Genomic DNA, 22,594 nt, shown 5'->3' with positions numbered 1-22,594 from the left:
GTATGTCTTTCCAAATCATGTCCAATCAATTGAATTTACCACAGGTGGACTCCAATCAAGTTGTAGAAACATCTCAAGGATGATCAATGTAAACAGGATGCACCTGAGCTCAATTTAGAGTCTCATAGCAAAGGGTCTGAATACTTACGTAAATAAGGAATTTCTGTATTTAAAAAAAAAAAACTTTTGCAAAAATTGTACAAACCTGTTTTCACTTTGTCATTATGGGGTAATGTGTGTAGATTGAAGATAAATATTATTTTTTTAATCAAATTTTAAAATAAGGCTGTAACGTAACAAAATGTGGAAAAATTGAACGGGTCTGAATACTTTCCAAAAGCACCGTGCATAATCCATGAATTCCTTTCCACAGTGTCTGATCCTAGATAAATTCTCTGGGCTGAACGATGAGGAGCAGATGACCCACAGAGCTCTGAGTCTGATGGGGGAGAGTAAGTTCTGGGCTGGCCTGGTCTTCATGGACACCTATCCCTGGACCACCAAGGTTCCACCCCACGTCCGGTTCAAGATCCGCATGGACATCGACGCAGTGGAGCGCACCAATAAGATCAAGGACAGGTAAGTGTATATAACTCCCTAATGAATGAGTGGATGTTACCTTACCTTACGTACTCATCAGGGTTACTTTCAAGGTCATGATGCTTGTATGAAGTGTTTTGCAACATAAGCAACTCTTACTTGAAATGGGATTAATGGGATTTTCAGGTATGGTGCCCAGTGTAGAATTTGTCTTTGTTAGGTAACTTAGTGACAAACATATCCATTTAAAAAAATTTTTTATCCAAATGCTTAAATGCAGATCAAGCCCTCAGATATACCCCTCTCTTCCTTATTTCTCTCCCTCTGGCCACAGATACTGGGACCCTGGTCCTAGGGCCGACCCGGTGGATGATCTCCGTTACGTGTGGGGGGGGTTTGCCTATCTGCAGGACATGATAGAGCATGGCATCATCAGGACCCAGACAGGCAAGGACTGGCCCCTCGGTGTCTACCTACAACAGATGCCGTACCCATGCTACGTGGACGACCTGTGAGTGACACACCTTAAGACACAAATACCAACCCAAGGCCTGCCTGTCAATGTTAAATGTTATTGTTGCATTTAGAAATGGCATTTTTTGATGGTCATTTCTCATCGATTACCCCCATCATTTTTATATCCTCTCTCTCTATCTTCCCCCCCTTTCCTCTTTTCGTCTTCTCTCTCTCTTTTCCACCTTTCCTCTTTCCCTTTCGTTTCTCGTACCACCTCTCCTCCTCTAGCTTCATGCTGACATTGAACCGTTGCTTCCCCATCTTCATGGTGCTGGCGTGGGTCTACTCAGTGTCTATGACCGTGAAGAGCATCGTCTTGGAGAAGGAGCTCAGGCTCAAAGAGACCCTGAAGACCATGGGGGTCACCAATGGGGTTCTGTGGGTCACATGGTTCATAGACAGCTTCCTCATGATGGCTGCCAGCACTTCCCTGCTCACTGGGATCATTATGGTCAGTCCTAATTGGCTTCAAGTTGTAAATGACCAAAATGGCTAGTTGGTCAATGATTAGTATTAATTTATTTCATAGATCAGAGCTTCTCAGAAGGCTGCTGTTTTGAATGTACTGTTGGGACCTCTAGTGGAAGATTCGGGAAATAAACTAGAATCTTTTTACGTTTGTCCCCCAAATTTTCAATCACTTATATGTGATTTCAATTTGTAACTTCTCCTTTGTGCATGAAGCAAATAGGGACTCTAACTCTAAACACTGACAAAACCAATTCAATTCTTTATTCTGTCTTCCAGGGTGGTAAGGTGTTGAACTACAGCAACCCTCTAATCCTGTTCCTGTTTCTTCTAACCTTCACCACTGCCACCATCATGCAGTGTTTCCTACTCAGTGTGTTCTTTAACAAGGCCAACCTGGCTGCAGCCTGCAGCGGTATCATCTACTTCACGCTCTACCTGCCCCACATCCTCTGCTTTGCATGGCAGGACCGCATCACCAAGGATGACAAGATCATGGCGGTGTGTAACCTCCAAATAAGTCCCCCTGGGACACATGCACCTGTCTTCATTCTTTACTCTTCTCGCTATGTTTCAATATCCACACTAACATATCACTTAGCATGAAGAAATGTATTGGCATTCGTTCCAAGTGATACGGTATGTTAGCATGGACATTGGTACATACTGTAGCTTCTGACTCCTGGCATGTTTTTGCTGTCTTACACCTTTAAAAAGACTAACATTTCATACAGTCAGTTTAGATAACCCTCTCAACAGCTAACATCAGTTGATGTTCCTTCCGTGGCCTGTCTATCTGTCTGTCTCTCCATGTCTGTCCTCTCAGAGCCTGATGTCCCAGGTGGCGTTTGGCTTTGGGACAGAGTACTTGTCCCGTTATGAGGAGCAGGGTCTGGGTCTGCAGTGGGACAACATCCAGACCAGCCCTCTGGAGGGGGATGAGTACTCCTTCCTCACCTCCATCTCTATGATGGCCCTGGATACTGTACTCTACGCTGTCCTTGCCTGGTACCTCGACAACGTCTTCCCAGGTAACCACCATGCTATTAGCCTAGGTACCAGTTTGTGCCATCATGCCACTCCTTGTCATGCCATGTTTGGAGTCGACATGGTAGCACAAACAGATCTGGGACCAGGCTATAATGCTATGACTCATGGCAGAAATGCATATAGTAAGTATGCCTAAATCAGTTACAAAAGCTCATAATGAACGTCATAGAAGGAGTAATGTTGAAACTAAGCACCAGTTGGTTACTTTTGTACTTTTGGATTTGATGTTCATAACTATTGGTCTTGTTTGATGGTTGGATTCTAAAACCAGCACCGCCTCTGTGTTTATTTCTGTTCTCCTATAGGGCAGTATGGAATTGGTCGGCCATTTTATTTCCCCATCCTGCCCTCCTATTGGCTCAACTCCAGACCCCCAAAGCCAAAAGAGTTGGAGAAACCCAGGTTTGACAACCTGGTAAACCAGGCTGAAGAGAACCAGAAGACCAATCATGAACCAGGTGACGAACAGAAGACTAAGGCACCAGATGAGGAGCTGCCATCCTGCAAACACCAGGACAAACGAGAGAGGCTGGGGAAGGGGAAAACAGAGGAGGAGGAGGAGGAGGAGGAGGAGAACAACAAGAACCAGGAGGAAAAACCAAATGGAGAAAAAGAGGGTAAAAACACATTCAAATAAATCCACTTGTCTTCTAAAGAGAATAACTAAGTGGATTTTTTTTAAATATGTAAGTATCAGGGCCATGGACTCTTTGTCTCAGTCCAGCATCTCTGATGAATCGCTGATGAGGTTTGAAACAATAGAGCTCTCTCCCTCTCTCTCTCGCTCTCTGTGGCCTGCTTGCCCGGCCCACAATGCTTAGCGGCAGGCAGTGTGTGGGAACCCGCAGTCCTTGAGTGTGTTTGCTCTCCAGGTCGGGTCTCAATACAGACTGACACATTGGTACATTTCCCTCAGTCAGAGTTAGTTAATATGTGATTCAGCTCCCGTTTGGTCCGCTCCCTTTCACACAGTCAAAGTGGCAGCATTCCTTTCCCCTGATTTCACCTTCACTGTTTGCCATTGTTTTTCTTAGGACATCTCATTCAATGGTGTATCAGCAACGATTTGTCAGATTGGGACTATAAACAGTGTCTAGATAAAATAACGTCTTTCAGGTCATGATGCAATGTGGTGGAAGATCATGTGATGTTGCTATTTTTGTGAGGCAAAAATAACATAAACAGTTCTGTTACAGTTATTATTCACTATCAGCACCGACAAACAACATCTATTTCATATCCCTGTATCAACTGTGTAACAGTACACCCATTCCAGCCTTATCAGTGCACACAACAGTGTAGATGTTGTATAATATGGATGACACACTATAATACCCTGACAATGTACGCTTGTTGTTCACATCTATCTGATTGTATTGATTATATTGGATTCTATCAGATTTTGACCTCACAACTCCTATCCCAATGACCTTTAACATCTGACCTCCAACCTCTCAACTCTCCCCCCAGGTCAGCCCAGCCATGCCTACTTTGAGGGGGAACCGGCAGGGCTGGTGGAGGGTGTGTGTGTTCAGAACCTGGTCAAGGTGTTTGGTAGGGGACAAAAACCTGCGGTAGACGGACTGAGCATTACCTTCTATGAGAGCCAGATCACTGCTTTCCTGGGGCACAATGGAGCTGGGAAGACCACCACCATGTATGTCACCCACAGTCAAATGATTCACAGTTTGACCATCTGAATCAGTTTAGGGCCGTGTTTCTCAACCTGTGGTACCTTCTATCCCTTGGGATACCTGACCTAAGAGCAGGTTCTTTGGGCAGAATGTGATCAACCAAAATAGATTGAGAACCACTGGTTGGGGGACAGCTTTGTGACAGTAGGTGTAGTGACTATGACTGTGACATCTGGCCATGTGACTCTGTCCGTCCTCTACATCCTCTGTCCCTCTGTGTGGTCTCCACCAGGTCTATCCTGACGGGGATGTTCCCTCCCACCTCGGGGACAGCATCCATCTATGGGAAGGACATCCGGACAGACATGGACACCATCAGACACTCTCTGGGCATGTGTCCCCAACACAACATCCTCTTTCACCAGTAGGTGACCCCTTACAGTGCCTGCTGCCTCAGTGGGTTAACGAGTCATATAGACACAAGGAGTGATTAGATGTGGTGATGCATTTGTCTATTGTCTTTCTCTCCACCATGTCCATGTCTCTCTCTCCACACTTCTTTTCTTTCTCTTTCCATCGTCCTCTCTGTCCATCTCTCTTAGCCTCTGTCTCTTCTCTCGCTCTCCTCTCTTTCTGCATTAGTGCGTGGGGAGGTAAGGTGGGCGTACTTCCTAAACAGGTCTAATTTATCTCTGTCTATGGAGATTAAGATGTTGTTCTGTGTGTGTACAGGTTTAATAAAGACTATTTGGTCTGATGTGGGTATGTTGGGACAAGATCATAATGAAACAAGAATGTAATGCAAAAAGAATGTAGCTGAGTGATTCATAAAATCCCAACTTCCTACTCTGTTGGGGTGTTCCCCTCGAAGGAGCACATTCAGCACAGTGCAGCTGCTCACCACAGGCTCTCTCTCTCTCTCTCTCTCTCAGTATGACCGTAGAAGAGCACATCCTGTTCTACAGCCTGCTGAAGGGGAGGTCTCTGTCTGAGGCTCAGCTGGAGGTAGAGAACATGCTGGAGGATCTGGGCCTGCCCCACAAGAGAGACGAGGAGGCACAGAACCTCTCAGGTTTCACACACACACACACACACACACACACACACACACACACACACACACACACACACACACACACACACACACACACACACTGTGTTGGGCCTCGGGCACAGTTACAGTATATAGTTCATCATTGCTAGTTCTGTTTCACTGCCAGCGATGATGAACCAAACACTTCTTCTCATCTTTAACTTGTGTTTAGAGTGTCATAATCAAGATATGAGATACCAGTATTGTTGTCCTCTCCTCCTGTCCTTATCTTCTCCTCTTCTCCTCTCAGGCGGCATGCAGAGGAAGTTGTCTGTTGCTATGGCATTTGTGGGCGGTGCCAAGGTGGTGATTCTGGACGAGCCCACATCGGGGGTGGACCCCTACTCCAGACGATCTATCTGGGACCTGCTACTCAAGTACCGATCAGGTACACACCAGGCCTGGTTTATAATACATGTGTATTTGAGTATTTGTTATTTTAAGACTTTTTTTCTGTGTATTTGAGTATTTTCAAATACACAGCCCAAAACAATAACTTTTATTTAAGTATTTGAATGGTTATTTGTAAAAAATAAAAACAAATAAAAAAAATTGTCTAGCAAATAGTATTTGAAAGTATTTTCAAATACTTATTTCAAATATTATTTTTAAATACCTCAGTTTAATGCATAAGAGTGTATTTGAGTCAGTGTATTTGAGTTTTTTCAAGTGTATTTACAAATAAATTATAATATTCAACTACTTGTTTTTTCAAATAAAGGTTATCTGAGTACTTGTTTTGAAATGTATTGAAACTGAGTAACTGCTCGTCAAACATCTCATTCCAAAATCATGGGCATTAATATGGAGTTGGTCCTCACTTTGCTGCTATAACAGCCTCCTCTAGATGTTGGAACATTGCTGCGGCGACTTGCTTCCATTCAACCACAAGAGCATTAGTGAGGTCGGGCACTGATGTTGGGCAATTAGGCCTGGCTCGCAGTCGGCGTTCCAATTCATCCCAAAGGTGTTCAATGTGATTAAGGTCAGGGCTCTGTGCAGGCCAGTCAAGGTCTTCCACACTGTCACGCCCTGACCTGAGAGAGATGGTTTATTTCTCTATTTTGTTAGGTCAGGGTGTGGGGTGGGCATTCTATGGTTTCTATTTCTTTGTTTTGGCCAGGTATGGTTTCCTATCAGAGGCAGCTGCCTATCGTTGTCTCTGATTGGGAACCATACTTAGGCAGCCCTTTTCCCTCCTTGAGTTGTGGGATCTTATTTTTGTACTGCTTTGTAAAGCCTGCAAGACGTGACGGTTGTTTTCCATTGTTTATTATTTTGTTTAAGTGTTCAGAGTTAAAATAAATATCAAGATGAACACATACCACGCTGCACCTTGGTCTACTCCTTTTTATGATCGTTACACACACCGATCTCAACAAACCATTTCTGTATGGACCTCGCTTTGTGCACGGGGGCATTGTCATTCTGAAACAGGATAGGGCCTTCCCCAAATTGTTGCCACAAAGTTGGAAGCACAGAATCATCTACAATGTCATTGTATGCTGTAGGGTTAAGATTTCCCTTCACTGGAACTAAGGAACCTAGCCCAAACCATGAAAAACAGCCCCAGACCATTATTCTTCCTCCGCCAAACTTTACAGTTGGCACCATGCATTGGTGCAGGTAGCATTCTGGCATCCACCAAACCCAGATTCATCTGTTAGACTGCCAGATGGTGAGTGATTCATCACGCCAGAGAACGCATTTCCACTTCTCCAGAGCCCAATGGCGGCGAGGTTTACACCACTCCAACCGACACCTGGCATTGCGCATGGTGATCTTAGGCTTGTGTGCAGCTGCTCATCCATGGAAACCCATTTCATGAAGCTCCCGACCAACAGTTATTGTGCTGACGTTGCTTCCTGAGGCAGTTTGGAACTCGGAAGTGAACGTTACAACCGAGTACAGACGATTTTTATGCGCTACCCGTTTCAGCACTCAGCAATCCCGTTCTGTGAGCTTGTGTGGCCTACCACTTCGCAGCTGAGATGTTACCACTACACAATAACAGCACTTACAGTTGACTGGGGCAGCTCTAGCAGAGCAGAAATCTGATGAACTGACTTGGAAAAGTGGCATCCTATGACGATGCGACGTTGAAAGTCACTGAGCTCTTCAGTCAGGCCATTCTACTGCCAATGTATCTCTATGGAGATTGCATGGCTGTGTGCTCGATTTTATATACCTGTCAGAAACGGGTGTGGTTGAAATAGCCGAATCCACTAATTTGAAGAGGTGTCCACATAATTTTTATACCTGAAAGTGTATTTGAACCCAGCTCTTGCTCACACAGTACATATACCTCCTGCTGGATGGAGCAGGAAAAACAGCTGATTTACTTAAATTTACCAACATCGGAAATGTACAGTCATGGCCAAAAGTTTTGAGAATGATGCAAATATTAATTTCCACAAAGTTTGCTGCTTCAGTGTCTTTAGATATTTTTGTCAGATGTTACTATGGAATACTGGAGTATAATTACAAGCATTTCATAAGTGTCAAAGGCTTTTATTGACAATTACATGAAGTTGATGCAAAGAGTCAATATTTGCAGTGTTGACCCTTCTTTTTCAAGACCTCTGCAATCCGCCCTGGCATGCTGTCAAATTAACTTCTGGGCCACATCCTGACTGATGGCAGCCCATTCTTGCATAATCAATGCTTGGAGTTTGTCTGTAACGCTGGATGTAGTGGGTGTGGAGTCAAACGCAGGAAACAAGAGTGTTTGCTATCGGGCTTTAATGAATGCACCGTCAAAAGAATATACACCCAAGAACAACAACAGGGTGTAATCAAAAACACAAGGATCTAAAAACACGTACCACTACACGAAACACAGTGAACGACAGAAATAAGCCCGCACACAGAACAGGTGGGGAAACGGGCTTAAATACCCAACTAAACACTAATGAGACACAGGTGAAACCAATAAAGACATAACCAACAGAAAAGGAAAAAGGGATCGGTGGCAGCTAGTAGGCCGGTGACGACGACCGCCGAGCGCCACCCGAACAGGGAGAGGAGTCACCCTCGGCAGGAGTCGTGACATTGTCAGAATTTGTAGGCTTTTGTTTGTCCACCCGCCTCTTAAGGATTGACCACAAATTCTCAATGGGATTAAGGTCTGGGGAGTTTCCTGGCCATGGACCCAAAATATCGATGTTTTGTTCCCCGAGCCACTTAGTTATCACTTTTGCCTTATGGCAAGGTGCTCCATCATGCTGGAAAAGGCATTGTTCGTCACCAAACTGTTCCTGGATTGTTGGGAGAAGATGCTCTCAGGGGATGTGTTGTTACCATTCTTTATTCATGGCTGTGTTCTTAGGCAAAATTGTGAGTGAGCCCACTCCCTTGGCTGAGAAGCAACCCCACACATGAATGGTCTCAGGATGCTTTACTGTTGGCATGACACAGGACTGATGGTAGCGCTCACCTTGTCTTCTCCGGACAAGCTTTTTTCCGGATGCCCCAAACAATCGGAAAGGGGATTCATCAGAGAAAATGACTTTACCCCAGTCCTCAGCAGTCCATTCCCTGTACCTTTTGCAGAATATCAGTCTGTCCCTGATGTTTTTCCTGGAGAGAAGTGGCTTCTTTGCTGCCCTTCTTGACACCAGGCCATCCTCCGATCCTGCAGCTGAATCAACTTTAGGAGACGATCCTGGTGCTTGCTGGACTTTCTTGGGTGCCCTGAAGCATTCTTCATAACAATTGAACCGCTCTCCTTGAACTTCTTGATGATCCGATAAATGGTGGATTTAGGTGCAATCTTACTGGCAGCAATATCCTTGCCTGTGAAGCCCTTTTTGTGCAATGCAATGAAGACGGCACATGTTTCCTTGCAGGTAACCATGGCTGACAGAGAAAGAAAAATGATTCCAAGCACCACCCTCCTTTTGAAGCTTCCAGTCTGTTATTCGACCTCAATCAGCATGACAGAGTGATCTCCAGCCTTGCCTTCGTCAACACTCACACCTGTGTTAACGAGAGAATCACTGACATGATGTCAGCTGGTCCTTTTGTGGCAGGGCTGAAATGCAGTGGAAATGTTTTTTGGGGATTCAGTTCATTTGCATGGCAAAGAGGGACTTTGCAATTAATTGCAATTCATCTTATCAATCTTCATAACATTCTGGAGTATATGCAAATTGCCATCATACAAACTGAGTGTAACGGCCGTCGTCAGAATTAGACCAAGGTGCAGCGGAGGATGTGTTCATCATTAGAGTTTTAATGAAAAAGAGAACACTACAAAAATAAACAAAAGACGACAGCAAAACAGTCCTGTCAGGATTAACTCTACACAAGACAGAAAACACTAGACAGAAACAATTACCCACAAAACCCAAAGGAAAAACATGCTCCTTATGTGTGACTCCCAATCAGCAACAACGAACTTCAGCTGTGCCTGATTGGGAGCCGCACACGTCCCAAAACAAAGAAATACAAAAATATCGAAAAAGGAACATAGAACGCCCACCCAATGTAACACCCTGGCCTAACCAAAATAAAGAACAAAAACCCCTCTCTATGGCCAGGGCGTTACAGTACCCCCCCAAGGTGCGGACTCCGACCGCAAAACCTGACTCTGAAGGGGAGGGTCCGGGTGGGCCTTCTTACGGCGGCGGCTCAGGTGCGGGACGTGGCCTCTGCTCCACCCTCGGCGTCGCCCTCTTAGGTGGCGCACCTGGCTGCGCCGAAGGTCTGGTGGGCGACCCTGACTGCGCCCGGCTGGCGGGCAACCCTGGTTGCGCCCGGCTGGTGGGCGGTGATGGTTGCGCCCGGCTGGCGGGCGGCGATGGCTGCGCCCAGCTGGCGGGCGTCCCTGGCTGCGCCCGGCTGGCGGGCGTCCCTGGCGGCTCCGGCGGCACTGACCCAGGATTCACCAGGCTGAGGAGACATGTAATAGACCTGGCCCTAGGCGCAGGCACAGGACTCACCGGGCTGGCGGGCGGCTCTGGCGGCTCCGGACAGGTGGGCGGCTCTGGCGGCTCTGGACAGGCGGGCGGCTCTGGCGGCTCCGGACAGGCGGGCGGCTCTGGCGGCTCCGGACAGGCGGGCGGCTCTGGCGGCTCCGGACAGGCGGGCAGCTCTGGCGGCTCCTGACTGGCGGACGACTCTGGCGGCTCCTGACTGGCGGGCGGCTCCTGACTGGCGGGCGGCTCTGGCGGCTCCTAACTGGCGGGCGGCTCTGGCGGCTCCGGACTGGCGGGCAGCTCTGGCGGCTCCGGACTGGCGGGCAGCTCTGGTGGCTCTGGACTGGCGAGACCCACTGGAGGCCTAGTCCTAGGAGGCGGCACAGGACGGACCAGGATGGGGAGACCCACTGGAGGCCTGGTCCGAGGAGGAGGCACAGGCTTAACCTCTATGGGCTAGGTGGGACGCTAGCGTGCCACCCGTGGTGCACTCCATCAACAGCAGGTGCATTTCAAGAGCGGCAAATTTGAATCCAAATAAATGTCAAAATTCAAATTTTTCAAACATACAACTATTTTACACCCTTTGAAAGATAAACATCTCCTTAATCTAACCACGTTTTACGATTTCAAAAAGGTTTTACGGCGAAAGCATAAATTTAGAGTATGTTAGGACAGTACATTTACAAGAGTTGTGTGTAATGTTTTGTCAATTCAAAGACAGGGTCACCAAAACCATAAAACCAGCTAAAATGATGCACTAACCTTTTACAATCTCCATCAGATGACACTCCTAGGACATTATGTTAGACAATGCATGCATTTTTAGTTCTATCAAGTTCATATTTATATCCAAAAACAGCGTTTTACTATGGCATTGATGTTGAGGAAATCGTTTCCCTCCAATAACCGGCAGTCAAGTCAGCGTCACAAATTAAATAATTAAAATTAGAAAACATTGGTAAAATATTATATTGTCATTTAAAGAATTATAGATTTACATCTCTTGAACGCAATCAACTTGCCAGATTTAAAAATAACCTTACTGGGAAATCACACTTTGCAATAATCTGAGCACTGCGCCCAGAAAAATACGCGTTGCGATACAGACTAGACGTCATGTTGGGGAGATCTAAAATCGAAAATACTATGTAAATAATCCATTACCTTTGATTCTCTTCATCAGATGTCACTTCCAGGTATCACAGGTCCATAACGAATGTAGTTTTGTTCAAAAAAGCTCATCATTTATGTCCAAAAATCTCCGTCTTGTTAGCACATGATCTAAGCCAGCCGGACTTCTCGTCATGAACGAGGGGAAAAAATATATTTACGTTCGTTCAAACATGTCAAACGTTGTATAGCATAAATCATTAGGGCCTTTTTTAACCAGAACATGAATAATATTCAAGGTGGACGAATGCATACTCTTTTATAACGTATTGGAACGAGGGTACCCAACATGAACTCGCGCGCCAGGTGTCTAATGGGACATCATCGTTCCATGGCTCTTGTTCGGTCAGATCTCCCTCCAGAAGACTCAAAACACTTTGTAAAGGCTGGTGACATCTAGTGGAAGCAATAGGAAGTGCCAAAATATTCCTCAGCCCCTGTGTTTTTCAATGGGATAGGTTTAAAGGCAATACAACACATCAGGTATCCACTTCCTGTCAGAAAATGTCTCAGGGTTTTGCCTGCCAAATGAGTTCTGTTATACTCACAGACACCATTCAAACAGTTTTAGAAACTTTAGAGTGTTTTCTATCCATATATAATAAGTATATGCATATTCTAGTTACTGGGTAGGATTAGTAACCAGATTAAATCGGGTAAAAAAAAATTATCCAGACGTGCAAATGCTGCCCCCTAGCCCTAACAGGTTAACCAGGATGGGGAGACCCACTGTAGGCCTAGTCCTGGGAGGTGGCACAGGACGGACCAGGCTGGAGAGATCCACTGGAGGCCTGGTCCGAGGAGGAGGCACAGGATAAACCGGGCTGTGGGGGAGCACTGGAGTTCTAGCCTTTACGCTCTTTACCCATACTCCAGGCTGACTGCCCACTCTGGCCCGGCACGGGCGGAGAGCAGGCATTGGGCGAACTGGACCCTCCCAGCGCCCTGGAGACACAGTGCGCAGAGCCGGTGCAGGATACCCTGGCCCGAAAAGGCGCACTGGAGACCAGACGCGCTGAGCTGGCACAACCCGTCCTGGCTCGATGCCTGCACTCACATGGCACTTGCGGAGGGCTGGCCTATAGCGCACCGGGCTATGAACGCGTACTAGGGACACTGTGCGCTTTACCGCATAACACGGTGCCTGACCAGTACTGCGATGCCTGCCGTAAGCACGGGGAGTTGGCCCAGAATTCCTTCCTGGTTCCGCCACACTCCCCGTGTGCCACCCCCCCAAAAAAATTGGGGGGCTGCCTCTCGTGCCTGTTGCGCTCCCTCTCCTCATACCAGCGCCTCTCAGCTCTCGCCGCCTCGATCTCCCACTGCGGGTGGCGATAATCCCCAGCTTGAGCCCATGGTCCTTTACCGTCCAGGATTTCCTCCCAAGTCCACGATTCCAGATAGCTCCTCTCCTGGTTCTTCTCCTTGCGCTGCTCCTTCCTCCACTGCTTGGTCTCGACAGAATTAGACCAAGGTGCAGCGGAGGATGTGTTCATCATTAGAGTTTTAATGAAAAAGAGAACACTACAAAAATAAACAAAAGACGACAGCAAAACAGTCCTGTCAGGATTAACTCTGCACAAGACAGAAAACACTAGACAGAAACAATTACCCACAAAACCCAAAGGAAAAACATGCTCCTTATGTGTGACTCCCAATCAGCAACAACGAACTTCAGCTGTGCCTGATTGGGAGCCACACACGGCCCAAAACAAAGAAATACAAAAACATAGAAAAAGGAACATAGAACGCCCACTCAATGTAACACCCTGGCCTAACCAAAATAAAGAACAAAAACCCCTCTCTATGGCCAGGGCGTTACATTGAGGCAGCAGACTTTGTGAAAATTAATATTTGTGTCATTCTCAAAACTTTTGGCCACGACTGTGTAATATCAAATGCCATCTCATAATGCTAACCCTATATAACCCTCTCTCTCTCTCTCTCTCTCTCTCTCTCTCTCTCTCACTCATTCTCTCTCTGTCTCATTCTCTATCTCACTCATTCTCTCTCTCTCGTTCTCTCTCTTTCTCGCCCTCTCTCGTCCTCTTTCTACCTCCCCAGGACGTACAGTGATTCTGTCCACTCACCACATGGACGAGGCTGACCTGTTGAGTGACCGTGTGGCCATCATCTCTCAGGGTCGTCTTCACTGCTGCGGCTCCCCTCTCTTCCTCAAGAACTGCTTCGGTGCCGGGTTCTACCTCACCCTGGTTCGACGAATGAAATACGAGGGACCCAAGACCAAGGTGGGATGGATACGATCTCGGAAAGAGCCTCTAAAGTGTGTTGTTGTTTATGTGAGAGAGAGAGAGTGTGTGTTAGGGTGAGTGAATGCTTTCATTGCCTAGACAGAGGTGCGTGTCATTGATGGCGTTTTCTCTTTGTCCTAGATGAAGTGTGACTGTACTGATGAGTGTTCGTGTAAATGCTCCACCTGTACCACGTACAAAGAAGAGTTACCTCAAGCCAAAACCCAGGACAGACAGATGGACGGTAAGGTTTTCATTGAGGAATTGAGGTGACATAAGTATAGGGGACCATAAAGCCCCTTTACACATGGCCACTTTCCTCACTAGCTGTTGCATCTGTGTATGTTCTGTATGTGTTGTAACATACTTGTAACAGGTGACATAGCCAGAACCACAGCGTTGGTTCCAACACTAATGTTGACTTGGTTTGTGTGTGTGTGTTTCTGTGTCTGTGTGTGTCTGTGTGTGTGTGTGTGTGTGTGTGTGTGTGTGTGTGTGTGTGTGTGTGTGTGTGTGTGTGTGTGTGTGTGTGTGTCTACCAGGTGACTTGTCAAGCATCACAGGGCTGGTCCACCACCATGTCCCAGAGGCCCGTTTGATCGAGGCTATCGGCCAGGAGTTGACCTACCTGCTGCCCAACCAGGGCTTCCAGCCCAGGGCCTACGCCTCCCTCTTCAGAGAGCTGGAGGAAACCCTCTCTGACATCGGCCTCAGCAGCTTCGGGGTCTCTGACACATCACTGGAGGAGGTGAGCCTATATTCAATCACAATACATCAGTCCACTACATGTTTCCATGTTTGATGGCCATGTACCATTGCACTTTCTTTTTCTCTTGTAGATATTCCTGAAAGTGACAGCGGACGGTGAAGCCAAATCTGGCAAAACTACACAAGGTAATTTAAAAAGAAGATCTGAACTGTGTGTCTTTTATAACTTGTGTATTGTCTGTGATGTTCTGTGTGTTGGTCTGTATAGTACTGTACTGGGATGTTCTGTGTGTTGGTCTGTACTGTACTGTGGTGTTCTGTGTGTTGGTCTGTACAGTACTGTACTGTGATGTTCTGTGTGTTGGTCTGTACAGTACTGTACTGTGGTGTTCTGTGTGTTGGTCTGTACAGTACTGTACTGTGATGTTCTGTGTGTTGGTCTGTACAGTACTGTACTGTGATGTTCTGTATAGTACTGTACTGTGATGTTCTGTGTGTTAGTCTGTTCAGTACTGTACTGTGATGTTCTGTGTGTTGGTCTGTACAGTACTGTTCTGTGTGTTGGTCTGTACAGTACTGTACTGTGATGTTCTGTGAGTTGGTCTGTACAGTACTGTACTGTGATGTTATGTGTGTTGGTCTGTATAGTACTGTACTGTGATGTTCTGTGTGAAGACTGTACTGTACTGTGATGTTCTGTGTGAAGACTGTACAGTACTGTACTGTGATGTTCTGTGTGAAGACTGTACAGTACTGTACTGTGATGTTCTGTGTGTTGGTCTGTATAGTACTGTACTGTGATGTTCTGTGTGTTGGTCTGTACAGTACTGTACTGTGATGTTCTGTGTTGGTCTGTACAGTACTGTACTGTGATGTTCTGTGTGTTGGTCTGTACAGTACTGTACTGTGATGTTCTGTGTGTTGGTCTGTTCAGTACTGTACTGTGATGTTCTGTGTGAAGACTGTACAGTACTGTACTGTGATGTTCTGTACAGTACTGTACTGTGCTGTTCTGTGTGTTGGTCTGTTCAGTACTGTACTGTGATGTTCTGTACAGCACTGTACTGTGCTGTTCTGTGTGTTGGTCTGTTCAGTACTGTACTGTGATGTTCTGTGTGTTGGTCTGTACAGTACTGTACTGTGATGTTCTGTGTGTTGGTCTGTACTGTACTGTGGTGTTCTGTGTGTTGGTCTGTACTGTACTGTGGTGTTCTGTGTGTTGGTCTGTATAGTACTGTACTGGGATGTTCTGTGTGTTGGTCTGTACTGTACTGTGGTGTTCTGTGTGTTGGTCTGTACAGTACTGTACTGTGATGTTCTGTGTGTTGGTCTGTACAGCACTGTACTGTGATGTTCTGTGTGTTGGTCTGTATAGTACTGTACTGTGATGTTCTGTGTGAAGACTGTACAGTACTGTACTGTGGTGTTCTGTGTGTTGGTCTGTACAGTACTGTACTGTGATGTTCTGTGTGAAGACTGTACAGTACTGTACTGTGATGTTCTGTGTGAAGACTGTACAGTACTGTACTGTGATGTTCTGTGTGAAGACTGTACAGTACTGTACTGTGATGTTCTATGTGTTGGTCTGTACAGTACTGTACTGTGATGTTCTATGTGTTGGTCTGTACAGTACTGTACTGTGATGTTCTGTGTGTTGGTCTGTATAGGACTGTACTGTGATGTTCTGTGTGAAGACTGTACTGTACTGTGATGTTCTGTGTGTTGGTCTGTACAGTACTGTACTGTGAAGACTGTACAGTACTGTACTGTGATGTTATGTGTGTGACAGTTATGTTGGATTTGCTGTCATCTACCCCCCAGACCAGAGATTGTGGCAGCAGACACCTCGACCCAGTGTAGGACACAACAAAGTAGCACTTTATGTCGACCAATCTGAAGGTGACAAGCTACAAGCTACAAGCTACAAGCAACAAGCTACAAGCTACAAGCTACAAGCTACAAGCAACAAGCTAGAAACTACTGCAATGGCTATAATGCTGCAATGGCTATAATGAAAAGATATCTTATAAGCCATGGCCTTTAAACTAGGACTCCATGGGCAACGTCAATTCTGGACCCATATACTGTTCTCTAGTGGCATTACAGGAAGCTGTAATAGATTCAGGCTTACGCTGAGTGGTGACGCTGCAGGCTTGCAGGTCATGCAGAGTGTTTATGCCTATCACTGTAGAAGACCATTTAAGCTGTGTAGTATCACTCTTTCTGTCTGCAGACAGGGAGCGTTTAACTCCCGACCTCTCCCTACGTTACAGAGGCAGACGGAGAGACCCAGGCCAACAGGCAGGGGAATTCTGGGGGCTCGGAGGGCAGCGAGGGGCGGGGCTCTAGACAGGTCAAAGGTGTCTGTCTGGTCCTGAAACAGTTATTTGCCCTGCTCATCAAACGGTTTCACCACGCCACAAGATCACATAAGGACTTCTTTGCTCAGGTACCATTCTCCACAGACGGCTGTTGGCGCTGTGTATTTTGCGTCCCCTCTATCATGTGCATTGGCTATAAATCCCTATTTATAATCATGTGCAATAATGTTACACATTTCTTGATGGTTCCAGTTTCATTATGCAGAATTTGAATATGGAAACGTCCCTGTGTCTTTTTGTTTGGTTCCTTCAGATAGTTTTGCCTGCCAGTTTTGTGTTTGTATCACTGATGTTCACTACGATCGTACCTCCATTTGGAGAGTACCCCAGCCTGACCCTTAGTCCCTGGATGTATGGACGACAGTTCACCTTCTTCAGGTGAGCATAGAGACTTCTGTCCTGCCCTGAGTCTAGCACCATTTGTTAAACCAATCGTCCAGCCAATTCAGAGCAGATTCAGTCTGAGGAAGTGCAATTCCACTGGCACAAAACATGAGTAGAACGTAGAAGTCTCGAATGATTATGTGGATTTTGATCATGTTTGATAAAGACTGTTGTTGACTGTTGGATGTGCCATCTTCCAGTAACGAGCGTATCCTGGACCCTGAGATGAGGTACTTTGGAGAGGTGCTGCTGAACAAGCCTGGCTTTGGGACTCGCTGCATGGTGGATGAACCTCTGGAGTGAGTATTGACCAGGGACAGTTCACTTACCATACAATATCATCTGTTTGCTCAGTGTCGAAGTATAGCATCACTTTAAGACTCGATTCCAATAGGAGTCAGATATCAGTCTGGGGGCCAGAAAGCAACTCGCAGGCCGGACGTGCGCTAGGATTGAGTTTGAGACCATCTTAAAGAATGTCATAGTTACTGATATCATGTCGGCTACTGTATGCCCAAAAGTAACGGACATTAGGGGAGGAGGGAGGCATCGTTGCATATGCCCGAAAAATGATTTTGTCTATCATGTTGATCCTGATAGGCACTTCAAGTGTAACAATGTGCATGTGTGCGTGCGTGTTCCTGTGTGTTCCCGGTATAGGGATTTCCCATGTAATAACATCACAACGGAGTGGGAGATGCCGCGCGTGAACCCTGCGCTGATAGACATGTTGGATGGACCAGAGTGGACCGCAGTTAACCCTTCCCCGGGCTGCCAGTGTAGTACCCCTAGGAAACTCACCATGCTGCCTGTCTGCCCTGAGGGAGCAGGGGGGCTAACACCACCACAGGTTAGTGTAGACATATGCATAGGCTTTAACTCAATGGGCTGATACAGTATTGTGGTAATCAAGTGGCCCCGGTTTAAATCCCAGTCAGTCACCAATGCACACTGTGTGTGTGTGTGTGTGTGTGTGTGTGTGTGTGTGTGTGTGTGTGTTGTATTTTAGAGGATCCAGTCGACAGGTGATGTTCTGGTGGACCTAACAGGCAGGAATATCTCTGATTACCTGGTGAAGACTTACCCCTCCCTCATCAAGGCCAGGTACTGTGGAACTATTTCAGCCCTTCATCTACTTTCTTCTGTTCTACATACACAACTCTAATGGCAGAATTCATATGTCTTTCTTGTTCAGTTTGAAGAGCAAATACTGGGTGAATGAACAAAGGTACTATTTCCATATTTTACAAAATTCGAAACGTAGCATATTTGCAATGAGCTAGGTGGGTGTTACCTTTGCTTGTGGCCGTCATGTAACGGAAAGTGATGTTGTAGCGCCCTCTGGTGGTCAGGGGCATAGTACCGTTATTGTATAAGGAGTTTTAGCTTTCACTGAGTATACGGTCTCACTCCTGGTGTTCAGATATGGAGGTATATGTGTTGTCTGTTGTCTGTCATCCAGGTATGGAGGTATATCTGCCGGGGGACAGCTTCCTGTGTTAGATGTGGACCCTAAGACCATCCAGGACGCAGCGTCACAGCTGGGACGACTGCTCAATGTTACTGGGGTATGACTACTAAAGATGTCTCTGGTGTGGATCTTTACACACTTCAACAGCCCTGTAACTGTCCATGTAACCAATCATGGTACTCTTCTCTCCAGGGTAAATACTCCAAACAAACTCTTAAGGACATAGGAACCTTCCTTCGATACATGGAGAGTGAATACAATGTCAAGGCAAGGCATATATTGCAGTTGTCTACACTGTATACAATTTAACCCTCTACTGCAAATCCACTGTCTTACTTTTGTACCATACACCAGCAAAATATTCACTAGAATATCCATTCTGTATTTTTGAAGGTGTGGTACAACAACAAGGGCTGGCATGCCATGGTGGCCTTCATGAATGTGGCCAACAACGCCATCCTCAGAGCCAACCTGCCCAAAGATGCCAGGCTGGATGTATACGGCATCACCACCATCAACCACCCTCTCAACCTTACCAAGGAACAGTTGTCTGAAGTCACTGTGTGAGTACTGGCCTTTCAGGAGATTTGATACTAGAGGTCACTGTGTGAGTACTGGCCTTTCAGGAGATTTGATACTAGAGGTCACTGAGTGAGTACTGGCCTTTCAGGAGATTTGATACTAGAGGTCACTGTGTGAGTACTGGCCTTTCAGGAGATTTGATACTAGAGGTCACTGTGTGAGTACTGGCCTTTCAGGAGATTTGATACTAGAGGTCACTGTGTGAGTACTGGCCTTTCAGGAGATTTGATACTAGAGGTCACTGTGTGAGTACTGGCCTTTCAGGAGATTTGATACTAGAGCTCACTGTGTGAGTACTGGCCTTTCAGGAGATTTGATACTAGAGGTCACTGAGTGAGTACTGGCCAACCAGGTGAGGTGATTAAAGCATCTAATAGACAGTTCTCCTGGATCATCTAACCCCGTTCTGTGTCCCTGTCCTCTCCTCTCCTCTCCTCTCCTCTCCTCTCCTCTCCTCTCCTCTCCTCTCCTCTCCTCTCCTCTCCTCTCCTCTCCTCTCCTCTCCTCTCCTCTCCTCTCCTCTCCTCTCCTCTCCTCTCCTCTCCTCTCCTCTCCTCTCCTGAGCACCTCAGTGGATGCGATGGTGGCTATCTGTGTGATGCTCTCTATCTAACCCTACTCCCTCTCCTCTCCTCTCCTCTCCTCTCCTCTCCTCTCCTCTCCTCTCCTCTCCTCTCCTCTCCTCTCCTCTCCTCTCCTCTCCTCTCCTCTCCTCTCCTCTCCTGAGCACCTCAGTGGATGCGATGGTGGCTATCTGTGTGATGCTCTCTATCTAACCCTACTCCCTCTCCTCCTCTCCTCTCCTCTCCTCTCCTCTCCTCTCCTCTCCTCTCCTCTCCTCTCCTCTCCTCTCCTCTCCTCTCCTCTCCTCTCCTCTCCTCTCCTGAGCACCTCAGTGGATGTGATGGTGGCTATCTGTGTGATGTTCTCTATCTAACCCTACTCCCTCTCCTCTTCTCTCCTCTCCTCTCCTAGCCTGAGCACCTCAGTGGATGTGATGGTGGCTATCTGTGTGATCTTCGCCATGTCCTTTGTCCCAGCCTCCTTTGTGCTTTACCTCATCCAGGAGAGGGTGACCCAGGCCAAACACCTCCAGTTCGTCAGCGGGGTCAGTCCCGTCATCTACTGGATGGCCAACTTCCTCTGGGACATGGTATGTCTCCCATCATACTCTCTCCAATCTCACATTGACACGCCCCAAGTTCTTGATATGCCAAAATGGTTCGTGGAGAGGCTACCCACTCTCTTAAATGATCAATATTAATATGGCATGACAGATCATTCCAGTGAAGAGAGATCATAGTGAAGTGACAGGTTGTAGAAACGGTATTTACCATCTGTTACATACCGTATTCCACGTAATGTCATGTAGTTTATTGCCGAAGGGCGTACGTGTCCACTCAAACAGCCCAACGGGTTGAGAGATACATTTGATCTTTCTACATAGAGCTTGACATTCATTGTGCCACTTCCCCCTCATCAGGTGAATTACTCTATCAGTGCAGCACTGGTGGTGGCTATTTTCATGGTCTTTGACAAGAAGTGCTACACGTCGCCAACCAACCTCCAACCCCTGGCAGCCCTGCTCATGCTCTATGGGTAAGTCAGTGTACTGCAGTACAGTACGCCCGTTTACTTGGGCTAAAGGTGGAAGGTTACCGATTTAGGTTAACTCGTAATTTATCCTTGGAGAGTGCATCTCGAACAGTCCTTTATAGCATGCTGTAAATGATGAATGGATTGTACTGTACAGCGATGCAGGCGACGAGAACTTAAGTGCTGTGTTAATGGGGCTAAACCTGTAGCAGGTTTATAGTGCTTTTTACGCCACTCAACCCCACCCAACAGTGACAGAATAAGCTGACATTCTGGACCAGAGGAAACCCTTCTTCTAGAATGAACATTTAGGCAAGGACCACATGTAAATGTTAAGATGATCCTAAAAAATATAAGCTTGATCAAACCGATGAGGAAAAACACTCCCTACCTGTCTCTGTCCCCTGCAGGTGGTCTGTGACGCCCATGATGTACCCCATGTCCTACATCTTCAGTATTCCCAGCACAGCCTACGTCTCTCTGTCCTGCATCAACCTGTTTATTGGCATCAACAGCAGTGCCATCACCTTCATCCTTGACCTGTTTGACAGCACATCGGTGAGTGGAGAGCACAGCCTGGGATAAACGCTTCCTGTACTTACTCACAGACCTGTCTGTCTCTACCCCCCTGCTCAATGACTCTTCAAATACTAGTGCTTGCTGAGTGACTCGATTCTACTGTGTGGTTTGGCCCTCCCTCTCTGTCTCTTCCTCCCCCCCCTCTCTCCTTCTTTCTCTCTCTCCCCCACTCCCTCCCTTTATTTATTTATCACTCTAACTTCCTCCTTCTCTCAGGCGCTGTATAAGTGTAACCAGCTGCTGAAGAAAATGCTGCTGATCTTCCCCCACTATTGTCTTGGCCGGGGTCTAATCGACATGGCTATGAACCAGGCTGTTACTGACGTCTATGCCCGCTTTGGTGAGTCACTCCCCCTGCCCCGTCACCCTCCAACCCCCTCACCCCCTTCAACCCCTTGCCACCCCCACCACTCACTCCAAGGCCTGCATTCTGATTGGTCAGCAGGGAAATGCCGCTAGCAACCCTAGCCTGTTCTCCAGGTCTTGGACACCTCCAGACCCCAAAGCCAAAATCCTGTTGCATTCGGAATGCCATAACAGGACGGGAATACCATTGGCCTCGGATGGCCCCGGGTCGGGCCGACGGCCTCTGAAACATGATGCTGTGTATTTGTCCTGCCGAAGCTCTCGGAGATTTACACCCAAGACACTTCTTAAATAACTTGTGGATCTGAATAAGCTTTCCCCTAATCGGCTGATAAGACCAGTCAAAGCCGGTGTCGACTAATGAGCGTGGTAAGCTAGGTACAGTGCCTTCCTGAAAGTTTCATATTTTGTTACATTACAGCTTTATTCTAAAATTGCAGACCTGCCAACATGCATGCATTTGAGTACCAACTACGCAATTTTCTGTCCATGTACACAGATATGAGATCCGAGTTAAAAGTATGCAGAAATGAATAGGGCCTGATTTTATATATTTTTTTCTTTTGAAACATTTTTTTTTTTTTACATTTTCATAAAAAATAAATCCACTGAGTAAATCTAACATCCCGATTCTCGAGCTGCAACGCACAGACATGTACGGAGTTTGTGTCAACTGACATGGAGATGAATTCATCATTATTCGCTGTAGCTACCCGGTGTCTGCCCCTCCTGCTGTTTGTTGTGATGCTGAGTCTGCCGACTGTCAGCTGTACGTAAACACATGGACAAATCCCCTTTCGACTCCGTGTGTTGTGGGGAAGTAAACACTAATTGTTTCAAGCTAACGTTAGCGAACATGAGATGGACATTCAGTGGGCTCAA

At 46.7% G+C, this 22,594-nt stretch overlaps 1 protein-coding gene across 2 annotated transcripts in view; it reads left to right on the top strand.

Moving 5' to 3' along the window:
* The window catches only part of LOC106578496 (retinal-specific phospholipid-transporting ATPase ABCA4-like), a 70,740-nt gene that overhangs the window by 39,684 nt on the left and 8,462 nt on the right, over positions 1-22,594 (top strand). The window contains exons 13-39 of one of the 2 annotated variants that reach the window (XM_045702107.1): positions 374-579; positions 875-1,051; positions 1,285-1,507; positions 1,804-2,025; positions 2,351-2,555; positions 2,880-3,191; positions 4,045-4,231; positions 4,501-4,632; positions 5,141-5,280; positions 5,552-5,689; positions 13,458-13,642; positions 13,787-13,889; positions 14,188-14,393; positions 14,485-14,539; positions 16,627-16,802; positions 16,988-17,112; positions 17,319-17,417; positions 17,779-17,968; positions 18,128-18,222; positions 18,314-18,346; positions 18,581-18,686; positions 18,782-18,856; positions 18,983-19,152; positions 20,147-20,324; positions 20,655-20,770; positions 21,178-21,325; positions 21,563-21,686. In XM_045702107.1, coding sequence (XP_045558063.1) covers positions 374-579; positions 875-1,051; positions 1,285-1,507; positions 1,804-2,025; positions 2,351-2,555; positions 2,880-3,191; positions 4,045-4,231; positions 4,501-4,632; positions 5,141-5,280; positions 5,552-5,689; positions 13,458-13,642; positions 13,787-13,889; positions 14,188-14,393; positions 14,485-14,539; positions 16,627-16,802; positions 16,988-17,112; positions 17,319-17,417; positions 17,779-17,968; positions 18,128-18,222; positions 18,314-18,346; positions 18,581-18,686; positions 18,782-18,856; positions 18,983-19,152; positions 20,147-20,324; positions 20,655-20,770; positions 21,178-21,325; positions 21,563-21,686 — 4,126 coding nt within the window. The remainder of the gene's footprint in view (positions 1-373; positions 580-874; positions 1,052-1,284; positions 1,508-1,803; positions 2,026-2,350; positions 2,556-2,879; positions 3,192-4,044; positions 4,232-4,500; positions 4,633-5,140; positions 5,281-5,551; positions 5,690-13,457; positions 13,643-13,786; positions 13,890-14,187; positions 14,394-14,484; positions 14,540-16,626; positions 16,803-16,987; positions 17,113-17,318; positions 17,418-17,778; positions 17,969-18,127; positions 18,223-18,313; positions 18,347-18,580; positions 18,687-18,781; positions 18,857-18,982; positions 19,153-20,146; positions 20,325-20,654; positions 20,771-21,177; positions 21,326-21,562; positions 21,687-22,594) is intronic. The other variant, XM_045702108.1, reaches the window with a different exon arrangement.

This window comes from Salmo salar, chromosome ssa19 (genome assembly GCF_905237065.1).
Source record: "Salmo salar chromosome ssa19, Ssal_v3.1, whole genome shotgun sequence".
NCBI classification, from domain to species: Eukaryota; Metazoa; Chordata; class Actinopteri; order Salmoniformes; family Salmonidae; genus Salmo; species Salmo salar.
This window is presented reverse-complemented; position numbering and strand designations above follow the sequence as displayed.